Below are 21,789 nucleotides of genomic sequence, written 5' to 3' on the forward strand. Positions count from 1 at the left end.
AGAACTCCATTGATGCCCTAAAGAAGTCTTTGTGGCAGATGGAAAGAGTGTACACAGGGCATGAGTTCCCAGTTTGGATAGTTCTTGAAAGAAGGTAGCTTTGAGCAATGACAGACCCCCCAAAAAACCCCACAACCACACCACTAAAAACTAGGTTCTCCATGGCGCTTGCTCTCTGGCAAAAAGGGGTTCCTTAATCTCTTGACCAACGTCTTTCAGTAGGGCGTTGTTCTGGTTCTCCGGAAATGTGTTCTAGTGGTGAAGAAATGCTGTTTACTTGTCTCTACAGCAACCTGATCAAGGTCTCCTCCCAGGCTGAGGCAGAGCTGGCCTCTCTGCCAAGGGGAAGCCGGACAAATGTCTCGGAATCTGGAGCGGCTTGTGGGCGTGCCCAGCGCTCTCTCCCGAGCCAGAACCAAACCCTGGCAGGCAAGAGGAAGAAAGGTTACCGCCCGGTAAGGCAGAGCAAGCAACACCGGAGTGGAGGGGGGGGGGGCAAGGTCTTGCAACTGTTGGGCTTGGGGAAAAAAGCCTCGCAGCAGAATGGCTTCAGTTTACACTCTGGATCTGAAAGGTCGGCCAGCAGTTTTGAACATCAAGTAAAGGCAGACTCAGCATTCTCAAAACAAGGCAACTTTGTTCCTCCACAGGACAACACTGTTTTCAGAAGACAATTAAAACAGCCTGGCTCCGGTGCAGAGATTTAAATAAAAACTTTCCTTACAAAATTTCTACCCTGCATTTTGCCTTCATAAGGCCCACTGAGGCAGCTAACCATTTTAAACTGTATGCAGCAAAATCACAAAGACATAACAGAAACAATTAAAACCAGAGCTAGCCTACAACCACAAAAAGAAAAGAACAGCCATGAAAACGGGGCAGGGAGGAGGGAACCCCAGATGAAAGAAGGGAGTTTTCTCCTGCAACAGAAGGGGACAGGCGAGTCTCTCTGAAGACAAAATTCCAGCGTTTTGGTGCCACAACTGAGAAGGCCCTCTCTCCCGTGACAGAAAGCAGTGCCTTGGACAATTACCACCGTCCCATCTGCTAATTTCAAGACATCTAGAAGCAGCTAACTTTTCATAAACTCCAGACTAAGCCTAAATTTTTAAATGACTTCTGTTCACAATGCTGCAATTATTTGCTGTTTGGTAATCAGGGAGTGTACTTTCATAGATCTTGCAATTGGCCCAGAAAGTTGGCTTGACATCACAAATGCCAGACCGCACCCTTGTATTCTGAGTTAGCATGGAGATGCCATCACCCACAAACCCAATTTTCAGTGAAACATGGATACGGATCCCTTTCCTACAAAATGTAAATGTTCCCTGGAAAGGGACAGGTAAACCCACATTCGGATGCCACAATGCCAAGGTTGCAAGGCTGCTGAAAGCTCAACTGCAGAAGGGAAGCCTCACCAGTCCATGGTGGCAAAAAGAGAACAAAAGCTAACATTTATTTCCATGTGGTCATTCGTGAGTCAGACCTCACATCTCCTGTATCTGAAGAAGTGAGCGCTGCCCTGTGACAACTCATGCAGAAATAAATGCTGCTCATCTTTAAGGTGCCACTTAATAGGAGACAAGTTTATGTCACACAATCTTTCTTGACTGTGTAGCTTTAAGCAACACTCGAGGCTTCAGCTTACAAAAAAGTTCTGCTAATTTAAGGAGTTCATTTCTTGACACTGCCATGCAGGCGTGCACACACGCAGGCTCACTCTACATGCCCCTCGGATAACATTTTCTTGGGTTTATATCTGTTGCTGGAATGAGAGTCTGTAACTTTTCAAGTAATACAAACTGCTTCTCCAGCAGATTATAAAGTTTATTGTTGCCCGGGTGCTAGGGAGCAGGTCTGAGTGCAAGTAGGCAGAAGCAGGTGTACATTTTACCTGTACAGGGCTGGCACACTGGCCAACTGCCAGAAAAGAGGCAGGATGGCCACTGTATGGGTGGGTGGCAGCTTACAGGCTTCATTTCCTTTCGTGGCTTGTTCCTACTCCCTGCATCTGTCCCTCACTAGCAGAAGAGCACAGCTTCTCCCAATGGTCCTTTACTCAAACGTCTGGCCCCCTGCCGATGGGACACAGCTGACTTTAAAAACTGACTTAAAGAGTTGCTAATTCACTTACTGTCTGGCTTAATTTAATTTTGTAACTGTAGGCTGACTCTGGTGTTCCAGGATTCAAGCCAAAAAGAACAACTGTTCAGTGGATCGTTCCTTTTCTGAAAACCTTTGCCAACATTGTTCATTATAGTTTTCAAACATCCGGATCTTTGTTTTACAATAACAATTCACTAACTGGTTGTTGTAATTAAAATAAGCATCAAACCACTGTTGATTTTCTGTCCCAACGGGATTGATATGCTTTACCAATATTTTACTGTCAAGCCCAGTCTTTTGGGGTCATTATTTAAAGCAGTCAAGCTCTGCTTCAGCTGTCTACAAAGCAAGGTTCTGCTGAGGCATGTATCTTCTCTGACCTCGGGTAAGTAGTCATACGGGACACCCAATTCACTCACAGGAGCTACGGGGCACAGAAATGCTCAATGAACTCATACAGGAAAATTATTGTAATTTCCTTTGTGCATTTGAGTCTGTGAGCGCTTCTCATTATACTTGTCTGCAAGGGGAACTTTTGCACCTCTGTAACTGTCCCTTACCCAGGCTAGGCTGATCTTAGCAGAAGATAAGCAGGGTCAAGCCCTGGTCAATATCTGGGTGCTGGACCACCAGGGAATTCCAAGTTTGCAGCCCACAGTGAGGCAATGGCAAATAACTTCTGAACACTGCTTGCCCTGAAAAATAGGATCATCATAAGTTGGCTGAAACTTGATGGAGGTTGACAGGAGACAGCCCCAGGAGCAAAATCCCCCCACAACCACCCCCACAACCATGCGTTTTATAGCAGTCCAGAAATCTAGAACTCCTCCTGCCTAGCAAGCACACGCAATGGTTTAACTTGCTGTTAAGGCCTTTGTCTGCGCTGACAATGACTCAGTTCTCGCCTTGCCTCAAGTGAGCTGTTTTATGCAACTCTTCTTCCATCCTGATGTAAGAGTTTGTAAAGTAAGGGGGAAGTACAGGGAGCACATCCCGAAACAGCACATGTGAACACTACGAGAATAATGGCCTCTCCAAATGCCTCTTGCCTACTCTGCAGAGAGTGGCCACATTCCCCACTAAAACATCAGCCTTCTATAGCAACTTCTACCTAGGTATGAAGCACGGTCAAGGAGTGCTAGCAGAGAGGAGGAGGATCCTTTACTACGAATAAACAGGCATCAGACAGAGTGCACTTCTATTCCCCAGGCCAATCACTAGGTACAGACAAGGCTAAAGTGTGGCTCTCCAGATGCCCATGGACAACAATTACTGTGTGTCCCTGGGCATCTGGAGAGCCACACTTTGGCCACCCCTGCAACTAAGATGTAGAGCAGCCTTTCTCAACCTCTGTACCATTGAGAACCCCTGAAACATTCTTCAGGCTTTGTGAAAACCCAGAAATGGCTCGATCATGCAGAATATGGTTGGGAAGCAGAGCTGTGTACATGTCCACATGGGGCTCCTCCCCTTCCCATCCCCTCAGGGCCCATCATTGGCCATTTGGGGGGGGGGAGACAAGTCGACATGACTATATATGGTCATACCACCCGATAAATATTTAACGAATTGAAAAAAAAAATTCCCATTTGGGAAACCCTTCCAGGGCCATCAAGAAACCCAGGGGTTTCACTAAACCCTGGTTGAGAAGGCATGATATTGGGGAAGGGCCCCCATGACCCAATGCCTGGAATATTCTGAGGGGGGATAGTAGCAAACTTAGAAGAAACAGAAAAGGGGGGTGTTGAGTCTTTGGCCACAGGCATCTGTCTTGGGAGCAGGAACCCAGCCTGCCCCGGGGCTCTGTATCTATGTCAGGCATACACTTGTCAGTTCTTGTGGTTTGAAGCACAGGAAACAGTGCCAGCCACAAGCTAAGAGCGGAACAGGCTGCAGTGACGAAATATCTCTCTACCAAGAGGCCAACTTTCTTGATACTCCTCCACAGAAGCAGTGGGACCCCCCAAGCTGCCATGGGACATAAGAATCAAGACTATGACTATTGAGAAACTCCTAGCACAAGAGGCGAACTGTGGAGAGACACCTAACCTAACGTACTCCAGAGCCATTAAAAATAACTAAAACCATAAAGCGACATCAGGTGACTAAAGTAAATCAGTCCTATATCTTGGGAGGCAGACAACGTCTCACCTGAAGAGGTGCGAGAGGTTAAACCAGAGAAGCATGGGGAAATGTAGAAAACTTCGCTTTTGGCCTTCTTAAATATCCTGAGCATTCCTCAACCTTAAGAAGGTCAATTGCCCTCTATGTGTTTCAGTGTATTCCCTAAGAGTGCTGGGGATATTTTGTTACCACAATTGCACACAAACCCGCAGGTGAAACAGACAAAACTAACCAGACACCACTGACTAAAAGCTGTATTTTCACAATTCCTATTTATTTTCTAGCAGCCAAATGTGATCATTTAAAAAATTGGCCGCTGGTGGCATGCTCATTGCACACGGCAAGAATTTCTGGGGCTACAATGCACTTTGGGCTTTATGCAATCCCCCCACAACTGGATTAATAAAATGCATTTTTTTTACCATATGAAGCAACCTGAGGACTAGGAGCCAAGAGATGTGAGGGAGTCACTGACAAGTTAGCATACAGCATCATTCCCATACAAGAGCAGCTTCAGCTAGGAAAGGAATGAAAGAAGGTGCCTTTTTGGATGCTCGGGCTGCCAAGCTTCACCACTGGCTGCTCCCTGAGGTCATAAAATGAGTTCCCAGGAACACTAAATAAGTTCCCTTGGAAAGCTATGAATCACCTGCAGATCCAAAGGGCACCTCGGAGGCAGTTCTTCACCAATCTGAAACATTTCCACCCGAAAGGGGGACCAATATCACAGGAAGGTCCAACAGACTCAGATCTTCACGCTGGCACACCAGAACATAAAGGAAACAGCACAACCGTGATCAAGGTATGTGAGTCCACCAATATCTTCTGGCAGTAAGTGCCAGGTGAAAGCTTTTTCCCACAGAAGGTGTGAGGTCAAAGATAGCTTCTGCAGCCCACAGAGAGTTTATTTGCTGCCAGAATGAATAACCTAGAACAGCCTTCCTCAACCTTTTTACCACTGAGGAACCCCTGGAACATTCTTCAGGCTTTGAGAAACCCCAGAAGTGGCGCAATCATGCAGAATTGTGCAGAATAGGGTTGGGAAGCAGAGCTGTGGGCAGGCCTACATGGCGCCCTTCCCCCTCCCTCCAGGCTTGTCTTTGGCCATTTTGGAGGAGAGGGGGAGGTTGACATGACCATATATGGTGATATCACCCGATAAATATTTAACAAATTAAAAAAAATATTTAAAAAATTAATTAACTCCCACTCATTTGGTAGACCCTTCCAGGGCCATCAAGAAACCTTGGCTGAGAAAGCCTGACTTAGAAGAATAAGCCCCCCTCACACATGGACAATTAAAATCCAAAATGCCACACTGAGAACAGACCACTGATAAGTCCTTATAAAACCAGCAAGACAGAGACAACATAGCTGAAGAAGGCTCCTCAGTCATCCCATGGCTTAAACACAGGGAATGTTTAGTAACCTCAATAATGCCCACCTGATTCTATGTTTAAAAAATCATTCCTTGATGCAACTATCTGAAGTACTCCATTATCATTTAAACTGAAACAGGGAAGGTGACCAGGCATTCTGCAAATGGTGTTGACGCAAGGCAAACATCTGATTTTGTGGGGCTCCAAACCAAGAGGCATTCCCATTCAGGCACCAGTTCGCAATTTCCTGTGTCACAAGCCACGGGGTGCTTTGTGACCTAGAACGACAAGTCCCATCCGACTGCCTTCTAAATAGCAGCCTCCATGCCTGTTCAATTGGGGAACTCATTTCTGAGCGCACGCTGTCTTCTGCTTTTCTGTATTATTTAGTAGCATTTTTTTTTAAACCTGCCTTTCATATTGCTCATCCTACACAGGCTCCGGGGGTGGTTTGCAAAACAAGGCACAATTCAAACAAATACACTGAAATAAAAGTATGAATTCAGAACGTCTGGGTAAACCATGAACTCTCCTTGGAGAAATCTCACCAAGATTGGTCCCAGGCAAATGGATGAAGGGAGGGATTCCCATAATGGGGAAGCCACAACTGGAAAAGCCCTTTTCCTGGTTAAGGCTCATCTGACCTCCAGTAGCACAAGCAGAGGGAGCAGGCTCTAGTAGGGGTGGCCAAACTGTGGTTCTCCAGATGTTCATGGACGACATTTCCCATAAGTTGCTGCGAATTGGCCGTGCTCAGACAGTTCCGCAGAGCCTGCAAAAGGGAGCTTCACTACGAGTTGATTAATGTTCTCTAGTATTCTACCGTTCTACAATGTTGGTTGTTGTTATCACCATGTTGTTGTTATTGTTATCACCACATTATTACAAACCGAGTTACCTGTATCATTCTGTTTCATATAAACTGCCCTGAGCCTTCAGGGAGGGCAGTATATAAATTAAAAAAATAAATGAATGAACATCTGGAGAGCCACCGTTTGGCCACCCCTGCTAAGGTAAAGTTCTTCACTGAGAGGCAGATTTGCACAGGAATTAGAGGTCCTTCAGTTACCCCTACCTATTTACAACTTTAAAGGTTGTAAATACATAGCCAGTGCAGCTGTCATAAGACTGACGAAGTATGATCTCTGTCATTAGGGCCAGTCAGCATTTGTCCAAGGAAGAAGAAGAGTTGGTTCTTATATGCTGCTTTTTTCTATCCGAAGGAATCTCAAAGCGGCTTGCAGTCGCCTTCCCTTCCCCCTCCCCACAACAGACACCCTGTGAGGGAGGTGAGGCTGAGAGAGCCCTGATATCACTGCTCGGTCAGAACAGTTTTATCAGTGCTGTGGCAAGCCCAAGGTCACCCAGCTGGCTGCATGTGGGGGAGTGCAGAATTGAACCCGGCGTGCCAGATTAGAAGTCCGCACTCCTAACCACTACACCAAACAGGAAGCTCCACACAGCACACTGCAGTTATCTGTCCTGTATGTGGCCCGAGCATCAATCGGGGATCTCCAGTGTGGTGCCTGCTGACCCCTTCTCTGGGGCCATGTTGGGCTTTTTCCAAGCAAGGCTTATGGTTAGCTACTGGGGATCTGATTGGCTGTTGTGATTATTTTTTAATGCTGCTTTGGCAGCAGCTGCCACCACAGAACAAGGATCTTCCGTGGGACTGCAGGTAAGTGGTGGCAGCCTTTTTTTCCGCTGTATCATAATTCCAAAGGTACCTGCAACCTCAAAAGGTGTGAGGACTCCTTGTACAGATCGCTAGGGCCAAACCATGCTTTTACAGGAAGGTTCCCAGCAGACATTCAAACCAATGCTGATAAAATAAGAATGCAAGCCTGGATCTGGCTAAATCACAAACTGCAGACCTGCTTCTTTCTGGGGACTGTAATCCCACCTGAAACAGAACGACTTTTGAGTCTTTGATCAGCAATACCACTGATACTACCACACATCCAACCCATGACCTCACTCTCCTCACTGGTTCAGGTTTATTCAGACAAAAAGGAGGGTATCATCCACCTACTGAGCATTCCTCACTCTAATCCTTGGATTGTGCTACCCAGTTGTTGCATGACAGCATAGAAAAACATGGGAGACAGAAGGGAATGTAGAGGGAGATCATAGCATAAATGGCACACATTGAATAGTTATTTCCCAAGCATCACTTTCTGGTACACCCATCCCAGTCCAGTGGTCCAGAAAGGTATAATGATAAACAGAATCAAAACTACTGAGAGATCAAGATGAATCCAACAATGTCATCCTCCTGTTTCTTTCCTGGTAAAGTGCTTTCATTTCCCTGTACTCAGGGTCTACAATGGGTCTACAATATCTGTTTCATCCAAGGAAATCTGGAGCTGCCAGGCCACCATGACTCTGCCCAAAATGGCAATACTTACCACAGTTTTTTGGACATTCCAAGAAGTGTTTCCTCTTCGCTCATGGCAATTGGCATGACCCACGCCTGTACGAAAGCATTTACAGTCTCCTGGACCTGTTCTGACAATCCTCTCTGAATCAGTTTTATATACCAGGGTGGATAAGGGCACGGGTGAAGAAAGGGCAAAGACCTCCAAGCAGCTTTTCTGCACCGATAACTGCAACTGCATCCCTCCAAGTCTGTCTGGCTGTGAGGGGTATGAGTGAACAATGGTACCGTCCAAGCCTGTACCCCCATGGCTATTAGGGGAACATGGAACTCCATGAAACAAATCAGCAGGAATGTCCAGGGCAGATGCACCAGTGATAAAAAATGAATGGGCTTCACCATGAAGTAGGCTTCAAATAGGGATTTAAAAGGAAGGAGACCACTTTAGTAGATGACTCTCATCTGTATTATCCCTCTTCCTGCAAGGATTCCTCTGCACCTGCTGCCACCAGCCTTAGCAGCCTTACTGTCTCCAACTGCACTCTAGAGCCTTGGGAAAAGCAGGCCTCACTCCAGTTTCCAACCTTCTCTTCTATCCATCTGCTTCTGCTCCAGGGACATGGCTCCTCCACTGGTCAAGGCCTGATGATGTGATCATAGCCAGGGCCTATCACACAGCTTGCCACCAGAAGGTCCCACTCTTTGCGTCTACCAGAGCCCCCTCTGCTCTGTTTCTTTGCCTAGCATCCTTTGGGCAAATCTCATCCCAGATACATCACAGTGAGTCATGTCTGAAGGACCAGCTACTGCTTACCCAAGAAGGATGCATATTTGCAAACACTGCAGAGCTATCAGTAATCACGAGCAGACAGGGACTTGATCGACTGGGAAGTTCCTTTGTCTGAGGGCTAAACTGGATACAACAATGGTAGTCACATTTATTGCTGACACATCCAAGAGAGTGGTTGCACAGTGGAAAGGAGCTGAATACTTTCTTTCTCTCTCCACCCATTTTCTCTCTACTGTATTGCCCTGGGCACTCACCTCCACTATAGGAAGAGGACCAAGCTGAGGGCATCTGTGTGAAGCTACAAAGTAGTGGGCAACAAGATGAGGGGGCAACCTCTCACTCTCTTTCCTTGTTGCAGTGAAACTCATTCGGATGGGGTAGATGTGATAGACAGCTTAAGATATCCGAAGGCTGTTAAATAGAGGATGGTAGATTCAAGTTAAGAGCCTCTTGTGGCGCAGAGTGGTAAGGCAGCCGCCTGAAAGCTTTGCTCATGAGGTTGGGAGTTCGATCCCAGCAGCCGGCTCAAGGTTGACTCAGCCTTCCATCCTTCCGAGGTCGGTAAAATGAGTACCCAGCTTGCTGCTGGGGGGTAAACGGTCATGACTGGGGAAGGCACTGGCAAACCACCCCATATTGAGTCTGCCATGAAAACGCTAGAGGGCGTCACCCCAAGGGTCAGACATGACTCGGTGCTTGCACAGGGGATACCTTTACCTTTACCTTTAGATTCAAGTTGGTTGAGCAGCAGGAGAATATGTATGAAATATTAAAATGCAAATATTTATTTCAATACATTTGCACATATAAAACTTAAAAACATCAACATATATCAAGCACTATGGCACAAATCCAAAATATTTTGACATATGGATAAATGACAAGAAACCGGAAAAACAAATGTGTTTTAGCCCCCCTTGGGGTCTTCTTCAGTTGTCCAATATGTAAATGCACTCATGTGATGTAATAATGGTGACTATAAGGTGGTAAACAATATGATTGGAGAGGCTCCCACACTAATGAAAAGAATCGAAATACAGTATTTGCTGGCGTATAAGACTACTTTTTTCCCCTGAGAAACATGCCTCCAAGTGGGGGGGGGGGGGGGGTCGTCCTATACGCCAGGTGCACTTCAGTTGGGATAGACATAGCTGCCCATAGTGGCCCATAGTACTGTAATGTAATGTAACAAACTCTATATTTTGAGTGGAAATGTTGGGGGGTCGTCTTATACACCCAGTCGTCTTATACGCCGGCAAATACGGTATATCTCTTGGAGCCACCCAATTAGAATATTTATTCTTCAACATGCTACCCTTGTAGAAGCCCTTTTTGAGCCTGAGTATATTCTCATGTGTCTCATGGAATACAGTCCCCATTATTACATCACGAGTATATTTAAGAAGACAACCTTGAGTGAGGTTGAACATGTTTGGTTATCTGGTCATATGTCAAAATATTTTGGATTTGTGCCGTAGTGCTTGATCTGTTGATGTTTTTAAGTTTTATGTGCGCACATGCATTGAAATAAATACCTGCATTTTAATATTTAATAGAAGAAAAAGAAGAGTTGGTTCTTATATGCCATTTTTCTCTACTCAAAGGAGTCTCAAAGCGGCTTTTATTCGACTTCTGTGGGGTAGGTGAGGCTGAGAGAGCCCTAATATCACTGCTTGGTCAGAACAGCTTTATCAGGGCTATAGCAAGCCCAAGGCCACCCAGCTGGCTGCATGTGGGGGCGTGGGGAATCAAATCCAGCTCGACAGATTAGAGGTCCGCACACCTAACCACTACACCAAGCTCGCTCTCTGTGCTACATATTCTGCTGCTGCTCAACCTTTTCAGTTCCTAGATTCAGGTGTGAAGCCATGTTGGTCTGAAGCAGCAGAAAAGAATTTTGAGTCTTAAAGGTAAAGGTAAAGGTATCCCCTGTGCAAGCACCGGGTCATGTCTGACCCTTGGGGTGACGCCCTCCAGCGTTTTCATGGCAGACTCAATATGGGGTGGTTTGCCAGTGCCTTCCCCAGTCATTACCGTTTACCCCCCAGCAAGCTGGGTACTCATTTTACCAACCCCAGATGGATGGAAGGCTGAGTCAACCTTGAGCCAGCTGCTGGGATCGAACTCCCAGCCTCATGGGCAAAGCTTTCAGACAGCTGCCTTACCACTCTGCGCCACAAGAGGCTCTTTGCGCCACAAAGTCTTAGGTCACCTTTAAGACTCACAAAATTGTAGTCAAGGTATAAGCTTTCATGTGCACGGTCCACTTCCTCAGATACAATGAAATAGGAATTAGAAATCCATATATAGAGACTAAATTAGTATGCAGTATGATGAAGGTGTTTAACAGACTGAAGGGCCTTATAGGAATAACAAGCTGAATTTATAAGGTTATCATTTGTTTGGGTTCAACTCTTGGGGGGAGGGCATCATAAAGAAAATAAATATGTCAAGATTGGACTAGAGTTGTCTCCTGTTGCCCCAGAAGGTCAGACCAGAACTAATGGTGTGAAATTAAATCAAAAGAGGTTTGGGCTAAACTTTAGGAAGAACTTCCTGACAGAGCAGTTCCTCAGTGGAACAGGTGTCCTTGGGTGGTAGGCTCACCTTCTTTGGAGGTTTTTAAGCAGAGGCTAGATGGCCATCTGATAGCAATGCTGATTCTGTCAACTTAGGCAGATAATGAGAACAAGGGCAGGAAGGAATGAGTCAGTGCTTGGCTCTCCTGGTGCTTTCTCACAGGCCTAGGGTAGGTACAATCACCACCTGGGAGTCAGGAAGGAATTTTCCTGATTGGCTGGGGATCCTGGAGGTCTTTTGCCTTCCTCTGGGTACCAAGCAGGGGTCACTGGGAGAGTAGTTAGGGACATAATTGTGAATTTCCTCTGTTGGGCAAGGAGCTGAACTGAATGACCCTTAAGGTCCTTTCCAGTCCTGTATTTCTACATGAATACACAACCAAGACCCTGGCCTTGTCCCTTCTGTCGCAGAGGCACTATTCCTAAAAGACATGCTCTCGTGCTCCTGCTTGGGCCACACCGACACTGACCACAACATCCTTCACGAGCTCCATCAAGAGAAGAGTTAAAAAAGAAAACCCAGAGAGATCGCTTGCACAAGGTCAGCTGCTGCCTCGCTCACCTGAGGGTACGCTTTGTAAGTCCTGCTGAATCATGAGCACATTCCCGATTCAAAGCAGAGATAAAGTCAGCCTAGAATTATCGTATCTCACATTCAAACTGGGCTAGGGCTGGTCAACCGGAGGCTGCTGCCTTTGCAAATTCTCGGGAACTGAAGCTTCATTGTAGCCCTTGAAGATCAGCAGGTGTAAAACAGGCTCTTCCTCTTCCTCCCTGTCTTTGGCCTGGCTCCGGCAGAATTAAAGAGCTTGGCAAAGCGTAAGCATGTTGCAAGCTTGTAATCAAGGTCCCGGAGCATTCCTGACAAGGTTTCATTTTAGAAATATCCCGAGGCCGGACAGCAGCACCTCAGCAGCACAGGAACTTTGAGTAATCAAAAACTTTAGGAACAGAAAAAGCAGCTTGTGAATCTGCTGAAATGAAAGGGTTGAAGGATCCAACGCAGAGTCTTGGATCCTTCAACACTTTCATTCAGTCGTTTTGTACACGAGGGTTCCATGGTCCCTAGAACAGCATTTTTGGTGTGGTCATAAAGGGCCTTGCTCTCCTTTTAAATCCGCAGAAAAGCTGGCTGGATCCAGTGAAGTATCTTCAGCACTCAGTGGGTTGCAAATATGACCATGACAATGGTTAACTTGCAGAAACTAAGACAGCCACACAGCTCAATTATTTGGCAACCATATGAGAGTCAATCTGCAGATTGTAAAAGATACAGCTAATAAATGTCTCTATTATAACAGTAATGAAATAACCAATACAAACACATATATTTAATGGGTTTGATTGCCAACAGCATAAATCTAGAGAAGTTAAGATGAAGGGAAAATCCAGATGAGGGGGTGTCAGATAGGGTTTTTTAAAGAACTCCCCCCCCCCAGTTTTCCTTATGGAAAAACTGGGAATTTCAGGGAGCACTGGCAGGGGAAAAAAAGATGATACAGTCTCTGTTTGGTGCAGTGATTAGGAGTGTCAACTTCTAGGGCCTTTTCGCACAGGGATCTTTGTTGCAAATTGTTTGCGGAATGAAAAATCGCCATTTAAAATAGTGGAATTCGTCGTTATGCATACCTGCCTTTGTAGTGGAATCAGTTGCGTTTTTTAGCGTTTCCCACAGGCTTCCGGTCTCGGCAGAAATCGCTAGAAAGGAAGCGCTATTGCCAAGCTCGTCCCGCCCCTGGCCGTCAAGCAGCCAATGGGCAGCCGTTAGCATGCTCCCAAACAGCCCCTTTCCCTTTAAGAAAGGTTTAAAAAAAAAACAAACGACCCATAGCAACGAATCTAGGTAGATTCGTTGCTACGGAGAGACCCATCCAGCTGCCTAATGTGAGCTGTCGTTTGATTGTATGATCGTTTGCACGCTGCCTCGAGTGATAAAAAAAAAAATCCCCCCCCCCCTCACGGGCCGATTTTCGGCTGAATTTATTTGTAAAAAATAAAGGGACTTTATTTCAGCAAACGGGCTTTTCAGTGGTTTGTGCTTAGTGACTAAAGGTGAAGGACTGAAGCCAGGGAAGCCTCTAAACAGAAAGAGGCTCGCCGGTGAGTTTATCCCCGCTCGCTCGGAGAAAAAAAAATGGCGATCGCTTCGCCGGAAGTTTGGAGGAGAGAGCCAGGGGGAGGGACTTTGAAGAACCAGCAACAATGGTAACGCACAGGTCTTTAGCGCTACTGTTGCAGATTGGTTGCAGGAGTGTATCGCTATCCGGAGGGTGAATCCACTTTTCTGGATTCCCCTGAAAGCGCCACAACGAAGCGCTTTTTGCTGATTGGTTTCAGGATTGTTGCAGATTGTCTACGACGTCGTGGGTTATGGCAAATTAGTAGCGTTTCCAAATAGCAACCATTGTGCTACTTTGAAGCCGTGCGAAATGGCCCCTAATATGACTAGCTGGGTTTGATTCCCCGCTCCCACACATGCAGCCAGCTGGGTTATCTTGGGCTTGCCACAGTACTGAGAAAGTTGTTCTGACTGAGCAGAAATATCAGGGCTCTCTCAGCCTCACCCACTTCACAGGGTGTCTGTTGTGGGGAGAGGAAAGCTGTTTTTCTTATGGTAGAGAAAAGTGGCATATAAGGAACAACTCTTCTTCTGGAATGAGTAAAATGCTTTTCAGAAAGGCTTTACTCTCTCAGAATGTATAGTATGGGGATTTTATGGCTTTGAATAATAATAATCCCTCTGTGTATTGTAAACATATAACACACTTCAAGGATATACGCATTGCTTCCATATGACTAATATGCTATAATGTACGCACTAATTATGCATCACAGTATTATAGATCTGAATGATATCCAAATACTCTGCTAACTCTGTTGTTTCTATATGAGACTATTTGCAATATTTGTATTTTCTACTTCCAACTTTTATTTTATTCCTACCCTTAAGATAAGATGGCAAAAACTAAGATATATGTGGTAAGGAAGCACAGTTTTTCCTCCCCCTCCCCACCTCAAAAAAACAAACCAATGATTTTTTGTGGGGAGGGAACATATTCTGAAAATTTTACATCTCTTTTACAAAGCTAGAAACGGCTTCATACAGTCTTAACTGATGGTTCCTACAAATATTTTGTAGTGTTTGAAGTCTGTTAATGAAAAAGAGAGTATGCCCTTCAGCTAAATTAAATATTAGACAGAAAATGACAAGACACTTCCTATTGTGAAATAACTCTCAGTACAGGATTTTGCACTCCACCAAGGATCTGTACTGGGCTATAAATCCACTGGCACTACCAAATGAGAAGAACAAGATCTACAATCTACAGCAGGCTTTCTCACCCACTTTTTCATAAAACCCTGGGCTTATCTGATGGTCCTAGAAGGGTTTCCTGAATGGGTGGGAGTTAATTGATTTTAATATATTTTTAAAATTTTGTTAAACATTATCGGGTGATATGACCAGATATGGTCATGTTGACCCCAAAAAAGGCCACCCGGGGGAGGAGCATAGGAGGGAGCAACCCGTGCCCTGCCCACTGGTGGAGGGGGTGGTAAGGGGAGGGGTCCTGGGAGGGCCTGTACATAGCTCTGCTTCCCAACCATATTCTACACCAGCGGTAGTCAAACTGCGGCCCTCCAGATGTCCGTGGACTACAATTCCCAGGAGCCCCTGCCAGCATTCGCTGGCAGGGGCTCCTGGGAATTGTAGTCCACGGACATCTGGAGGGCCGCAGTTTGACTACCCCTGTTCTACACGATAACACCACTGCTGAGGTTTCTCGAAGCCTGGAGAATGTTTCAGGGGTTCTCAATGATAAAAGGTTGAGAAAATCTGATCTAACCTGTGCTGGCTGCCCTGAACTCCTTGGAGGAAGCATAAGTGAACTATTGAGCAATAACGAGCAAGGCCAGAATATTGCTTTCCTCCACCCCCACATCGTCCATCGAATGCTTTTACCATATTCCAAATTCAGGGGGCAGTTCAGAAGGAAAGGATTATTGAGAAGCATCAGTGAGCAACTCCCTAAAATCACCTCATCAATTCCTCTGCCCTTAAAATAGGGCACCGATACACCTAAAAGCCTCTCTGGCATGCCAATGCATTCTGCCTCATCAGTTTCAAAAGCTTCCAGAGATCAAGGGCATCTTGATAGCTTATCCTAGTGCCCATCTACATTGAGCTTTCAGAAGTTCCTCCTGACGCTTTTTGCTTCTTCAGAGGAGGCACTCGGGGATCTATCCAGTCCATAACCTGCTGCTTCTGTTTTCTTTTTAGGCCTCTGATTCTCTATAGAGCTTACAGCCTCGGCTGCTCTCCGAACTTGTCAATGTATCTTTTTAAAGGAAGAACTGGGTGCAGTTATGAACTACTGCTTGCTCAGATGCAAATGTCTCCTAATAACCTAAGAACAGCCCCTACCTGTTCTACAAACTACACAGGCTCATACTTAGTCTGTGAGCAAACAGAATTCTTAAGTCCTTCCTCTGACAAAACTCTAAGGAGTGGTCTCTTGGTGCATAGGAAAAAATAGACCAGGCACATGTCTTTATGACCATCACGGTTAATGCTTCAAAGACACTGACAATTTGCTTTCAACTTCAACCCTAAAAAATATTCCCATTTGCAGTCAAAGCATGGTTGTATATATATATATGCACATTTCCCAAAAACCACAAGCTGGGAAACCACCATGGGAAGTTACAGAGGCCGAGTTAACATAACTCTCAAAGAGTAAATTAAATGACAGGAGCCAGAAAAATTATAAGTAATGTCAAACTCTTAATTGTGCCCCATCTGAGAAATCTGTACTAAGAAATCTATTTGTAGTCTGTGATCAGCATTTCAAAATGCTAATAGCATAATGACCAAAAACCCCTTGTGTGGACACTGAGCATGAGATTTCCACCCACCCTCCACACCTCTGAGTAGTTTTGGCTTGACTTCCTGCAGTGGGCATGACTAAGAAAATCACACAGAATCTCCTTGCATCTAGAGGACTCAAAACAGTGGAACTTTCTGCACCTGAGCTGCAATGCTCCAACTGGCAGGAAAATGCAAAACAGTCCCAGACTCAAATGGGTAGCCATGTTGGTCTGAAGTAACACAATAAAATCAGAGTGCAGTAGCACCTTTAAGACCAACAAAGATTTATTTAATACATTAAATAAATATTTATATAAATCTTTGTTGGTCTTAAAGGTGCTATTGGACTCTGATTTTACAGTCCCAGACTGTTAGCATCCACACAACTATCACAAGCACAGCACTTGGGTTTGAAGTCAACAAACGTCAACACAAAAACTGCAGGTTTTCTACTGTAAATACAATCTTGTCTTTTCCATTCCAAACCCAGTGTTAAGACCAGTACATGCATTACAGAGGACTTTGCACCACCTTAACCACAGAGTATTTTGAGTCTCAGAGTTTCAGCAGCAAATGGTCTCTTCCTAAAATGACGGGGATTAAAACACTGAAACTGAAATAATCAAAGCTGCCATTTTTCAAGTTTTGAGGAGTTTTCTGGTTGAAGACATAAGCAGGCTGACAAATATTAGATAGAACCCTTCTTGCTGAAGCCCAAACCCTTCACAAAGCACATGACATGTCAAAGAGTGTGGCCTTCCACTCTTGTCTTTAATTTGTGTCTTCTTTCATTTTCTGTTAGGGCTCTTCTCTCAGATTAGGAGAACAGAATGCCAATCAATTGCACTCATCAACTGTTTTCTGTTTTACACTAACACAAAAAAGGTGCACGTATATTTACCACAAAACATCACCATAATCTTTGATCACTCCTGAGACGCAACAAAGCAAAAACATCCCTCTCAAGAGAAGACAGAATGAGAAACTGTGTCCTTGTTCAAAGGGGAAAGCCAAGGATTCTGGTCACAGAAGCATGCCCAAAATGTTCCAAAGACTGGTCCATTTTTAAATAGTCAATCCACCTGTTAAGTCGTCTTCTCTTCTAGCAAGTCTGTTTCTGTGCCTGGCATAAGTTGAAAGAACAGGCTGAGTTTGGGAAACCTGCATGCTTTTGCCTGAAAGAGCCTTTCCCAAATCTGAACAATGCCAGCAAAACACACCAGTACTGCCTGTCTTGCTGTTAAGCCTCTACAGAGACCACTCATGTAGACACCGTTTAGATCTGAAGTGCAAACCGAGGGAAGATGACAAATGGCAACGATGCGTATACATGGAAGACGAGACAAGAAAGCTTTCAAAATACCAGTGTCCTTGGTAGAAAACTTAGTCACCACCACTTCTCCCCCCCCCCCTTCCACTCTTCCCTATTTGCAGACTTGAAAATCCTGAGCCCCAAGAGGCAAGTGGTCCACAAGAGACCCTCCTCCCCTCACCCTCCAACACTGTCATCAGGAGCACTGAATGGCAGGCAAGAGGAGAAGCAGCAGCCCAGACCCCATCGAAAGGCGCAGGGCCGCCACTTCCTCTGTTCTTAGTACTAGAAATAATAACTCCTTCACAGTTCATTCTCTTCTCCAGTAGTGAAAACCAGGTAGTGGAAAGGCTGGCTTCAGGGCAAGCACAGGGCTTGCTCCTGAAAGGAAGAAGAGGAAACTTCAGGCTCCCTTGCCCACTGCTTCAGACTAGGTGGACAGAAAGTCACACAGCTCACGCCAAGCAAAGCAGTCCACCGGTTCACCAAACACTCATTCAATCGGGGGCAATTTTTTCCATCGCTCTAATTTTAACATCAGGCCTCCACATATGTCAGGCAACAGACATGCACTTCCTATGCCAAACCTCTCCCATACTGCAGAGCACGACAGTATTCAGCCTAGACTGCCACTTGACCGCTAGCTGGACGCAAAGCGGCCCCTGGCTCGCGCGCTCAGCTCCAAGACCTCGTTAGGGCTCCAGCTGCAGAAAAGAAGGTTCTGGTCAAATGGGAAGCGCTGATTGTTTCCTTCCTTCCTAATGAAGTCCCAAGAATGCATCCAAACTTGTCACAAGCTTTTGGTTCCTTTTTTTCCTTGGGTCACTGCAAAAAGTTGCAAAAAACTACAGCAATAAATCCACTGGCAGAACTATCAACCTTCCTCCCACAAAGCTCTGGGATCCCCATCACCCCCCAGATCCCCTCCCGTTTCTTCTGATGTCATTGGGCAACCTGCTTCATCTTTACAGTGGCCAAGCAGCCCCCCCCCCCCCCAGCCTATTTGGTTGCCAGGGGCTGAACATGTCAGAACCAAGGCTTATCTCACAGCAAGCTTCTCCATCTCAGAGAGACCGGGGAAATCACCCATGCTGAACTTAGGCGGCCACAGGAGACCTATGTCAACGCAAAATCACATATGCCTTATGGACATATTTGTCTTGGGCTTTTGAAAGACACCATGGCTTCAGATCAGCAAAGCCATTTCAAATCTTCTGAAATCAGATGGATGCCATTCACAGTTTTAAGAAACAGGAGACCTAAGAGCACCACTGCCCCAGTGTAAAGCCACCTCCTCATTTCTGTGCTCTCTGCCCACACAGTGGTCAAAACACTGGCTGCAATGTGGTCCCTGAAAGACACATAAGCAAGGACAACAGCTGTGGCACATAGGAGGGAGAAGTCCCCGGAAGAGTCAGAGAAGAAGCCCTTTGCCTGCAGCTTGGGGCAGTGCTGTTAATGTTTGTAACCAGAGGAGGCTGTTCACACCGATGGAATCGGCACCAAAGTACCAGTTGCCTATATCTTATCTTGCAAGAAAGGAAGTGACTGAGGCACATAATAAAAAGGTGCTTTGGGCTCAGGGTGTGTTCCAGCAGCCAGAGTAGCCACCCATGGGCTCAGCTGACTGACCAGCTGCAACTGAGACTCCAAAGGGTGTCTGACGTCGAGACAATCTCTCTTGCCTCAAAGCACTGCCTGTTATGCGACAGGAATCTGTGGATGAGAGTTTCAAAATACAGTGACAAGTCAGGGCAGCTAAACAGATTCACAAGTCTCCAACCAGGTCAGATCTGTGCCTCGCCAAGCTCCAATTTCCAACTGCTTCACTATGTTTTGACTTGTTGGTTTAGAAGAGCACACAGAGATCTCAAACTCTCCTTCCATTTGCACAGAAACTAGGTGAAGCAGAGAGACAGGCACCTCATAAGGACGTGTCTACAGTAAAGCGCTTTTCCGAAGTAGCACAGGGGGAATCTTTTGGGGAAGGAGCAAGATGCACAAATACAGGCTGTGGAGTGAGCAGGGATTTAATTATCTCCACCAATAGAGTTAGACTGACTGCCCCCCACCCCCATCATTAACCCCAGAAGAGTGAAAAAAGGGCAGGCTTTGTCTTCTCTTTGCATGTCGTTTTTTGTCTCCACTGAAAGCAACAACAGCCCAGAGCAGGCAAGGAGGCAGGCAGGTGGGTGTGCTTCCCCCAGCAGGACCCACATTTGGGGGAAACCCCCTCTGTGCCAGCCCAGCCTTGAGCAGAGGGAGGGTGGGTGTGTGTGAGGGGGGGGGGTGCTACTTCCCATTCAGACATGCTGGGGAGATGCACCGGCGCAGACTTCAACACATGGCACGGGCGGGGTTTCTTCTTCAAAAGCCCCTCCGAGACGGCGTAAGTCGCGGCCGGGTCCTTCCCCTTTCTGTCCAGACGTGCGGGGCACACAGATGCTGCGGGGACCCGGGGCTTGCAACGCCGGCCACAGGTCCGGAGCCTCCCTCCTTCCCCTCCCCTGGGCCGCAGCTCCCTCCCAGCCCCGCTCCCCGCGCATTCAGACATGCTCCCGGGGTTGCGTGTCCGAAACCCACAGCACGTCTCTCCGCGCGCCCGCTTGGCGGACCCCGAGTCGGACCAGGGCAGGGGACGGAAAGCCTTAACACCCCTCCCCGCCCCCCCAAAAAAAGAACCCACCCCGGTGCCGTTCATGGGCTCGCCCCCGCCCGGTCCGTGGCCCCGATCCGAGTGGGGACCCCACGCGCCTGGACCCCAAGTTCGAACCCCTCCCTCTCTGTGTGGGAACGGCCGACACGCGACTCCCGCCCCGCGCACGTCTGAACGGGCGCCGCGAGGGCAGCCGCCCGCCTCCCCCAGCCGGGCACTTACGAATTTCCGCGATTTCCCTCCTCCTCCGCCGCCTCCTCCGGCGGGCTCCCCCGCCATGGCGGCCGCGGCGGGCTCCTCGGGGCTCTTGCCCTTCTTCTTCTCGCGGCCGGCCCCGCCGCGCGTGGATCCCCCGCCGCCCTCCATCGCGCCGGCCCCGCCGCCCGCCGGCTCTCCTCAGCGGCGCCCGCCCGCCTTCGCAAGCCACGCCCGCCCCGCGCGCCACGCCCACCGCCGGCTCGTCACCACCACGCTCGAGGAGGCCGGCCGGCCGGCGGGCGGGCAGGCAGGTAGCCGCCCCGCCGGGACCCGCGCTCTATGGTCGAGCCGCCAGGGCGGAACTCGCGCCCGGCACCGGCGAGGCGGGACTTCCGGCGGGCGGGGAAGGCGCGCGATCCGAAGCCACTGGGGCTTGCCTCGCGGGGGGTGCTGGGCGGGGCGGCTAGACCCAGGCTGGGAAACCCCGGTGGGGTGGGGAGGACAAGGACCTCCGAAGCAGCCATGTCTCCCAGGGAAACGGAGCACTTGTCTGGAAAGGAGGTTTCATTCCGGGAGTGCTCCTGGGGCCATCGGGAGGCTGGCATCCAGGGACTTCAGTGAGGTGCAGTGCCTCGGAGCCTCCCCCCCCCCCCCAAAGCGTCCGTTTGCTCCAGGGGAGTCTGGAGAGAAGATGGAATTCCAGGTGATCCCCAGGCCTCACCTGGAGGTTGGCATCCCTTTCAGCAAGACAGTGCCAGAGAGGAGCTGGAATTCCAGGTGATCCCCGGGTCCCACCTGGAAGTTGGCATCCCTTTCAGCAAGACAGTGCCAGAGAGGAGCTGGAATTCCAGGTGATCCCCAGGTCCCACCTGGAGGTTGGCATCCCTTTCAGCAAGACAGTGCCAGAGAGTCCCTCCTCCAAAGCTGCCTTTTTCACCAGGGGAACAGATCTCAGGTCTGGAGAGGAGCTGGAATTCCAGGTGATCCCCAGGTGTCTCCTGGAGCCTGATGGGGTAGGGACCCTAGGGTATAAATGGCGGGCTCAAATCCAAGCAACCTAGAGGGTTGGGCAGGCTGTGCTCGAAGAGAATAAAATGAGAAAGGGAAGCTCTATGCTTCTGGGAGGAGTGAAAATGTGACATGTGGCTGGATCAGGGCCTCCTGGCAGCTGTCAGAAACATTTTTGCTAGGAAACTCGCAAATGTAATTAGGCCAAACTGAGTCTGGTGGGGGAGGGAGACTTTTTTTTTTAGAGTAGTAGCTTTTATGGTGGGGGAGATAGGAATTCAGTACTGACAATGAGATCAGAGGGAGACATTCAAGTACCCCATAGTGGGGGAGAATTAATTGAAGGAGATAGGCAGAACGGTCCATGGTATGAGATGCTTATATATCAATGCA

At 47.6% G+C, this 21,789-nt stretch overlaps 1 protein-coding gene across 1 annotated transcript in view; it reads right to left on the reverse strand.

Moving 5' to 3' along the window:
* The window catches only part of DIAPH1 (diaphanous related formin 1), a 112,962-nt gene extending 92,362 nt beyond the window's left edge, over positions 1-20,600 (reverse strand). The window contains exon 1 of the mRNA XM_077310851.1: positions 20,413-20,600. Within this exon, the coding sequence (XP_077166966.1) occupies positions 20,413-20,556 (144 nt within the window). The 5' untranslated portion in view covers positions 20,557-20,600. The remainder of the gene's footprint in view (positions 1-20,412) is intronic.
* Positions 20,601-21,789: the final 1,189 nt, after the last annotated feature.

Source organism: Paroedura picta, chromosome 14, assembly GCF_049243985.1.
Source record: "Paroedura picta isolate Pp20150507F chromosome 14, Ppicta_v3.0, whole genome shotgun sequence".
NCBI classification, from domain to species: Eukaryota; Metazoa; Chordata; class Lepidosauria; order Squamata; family Gekkonidae; genus Paroedura; species Paroedura picta.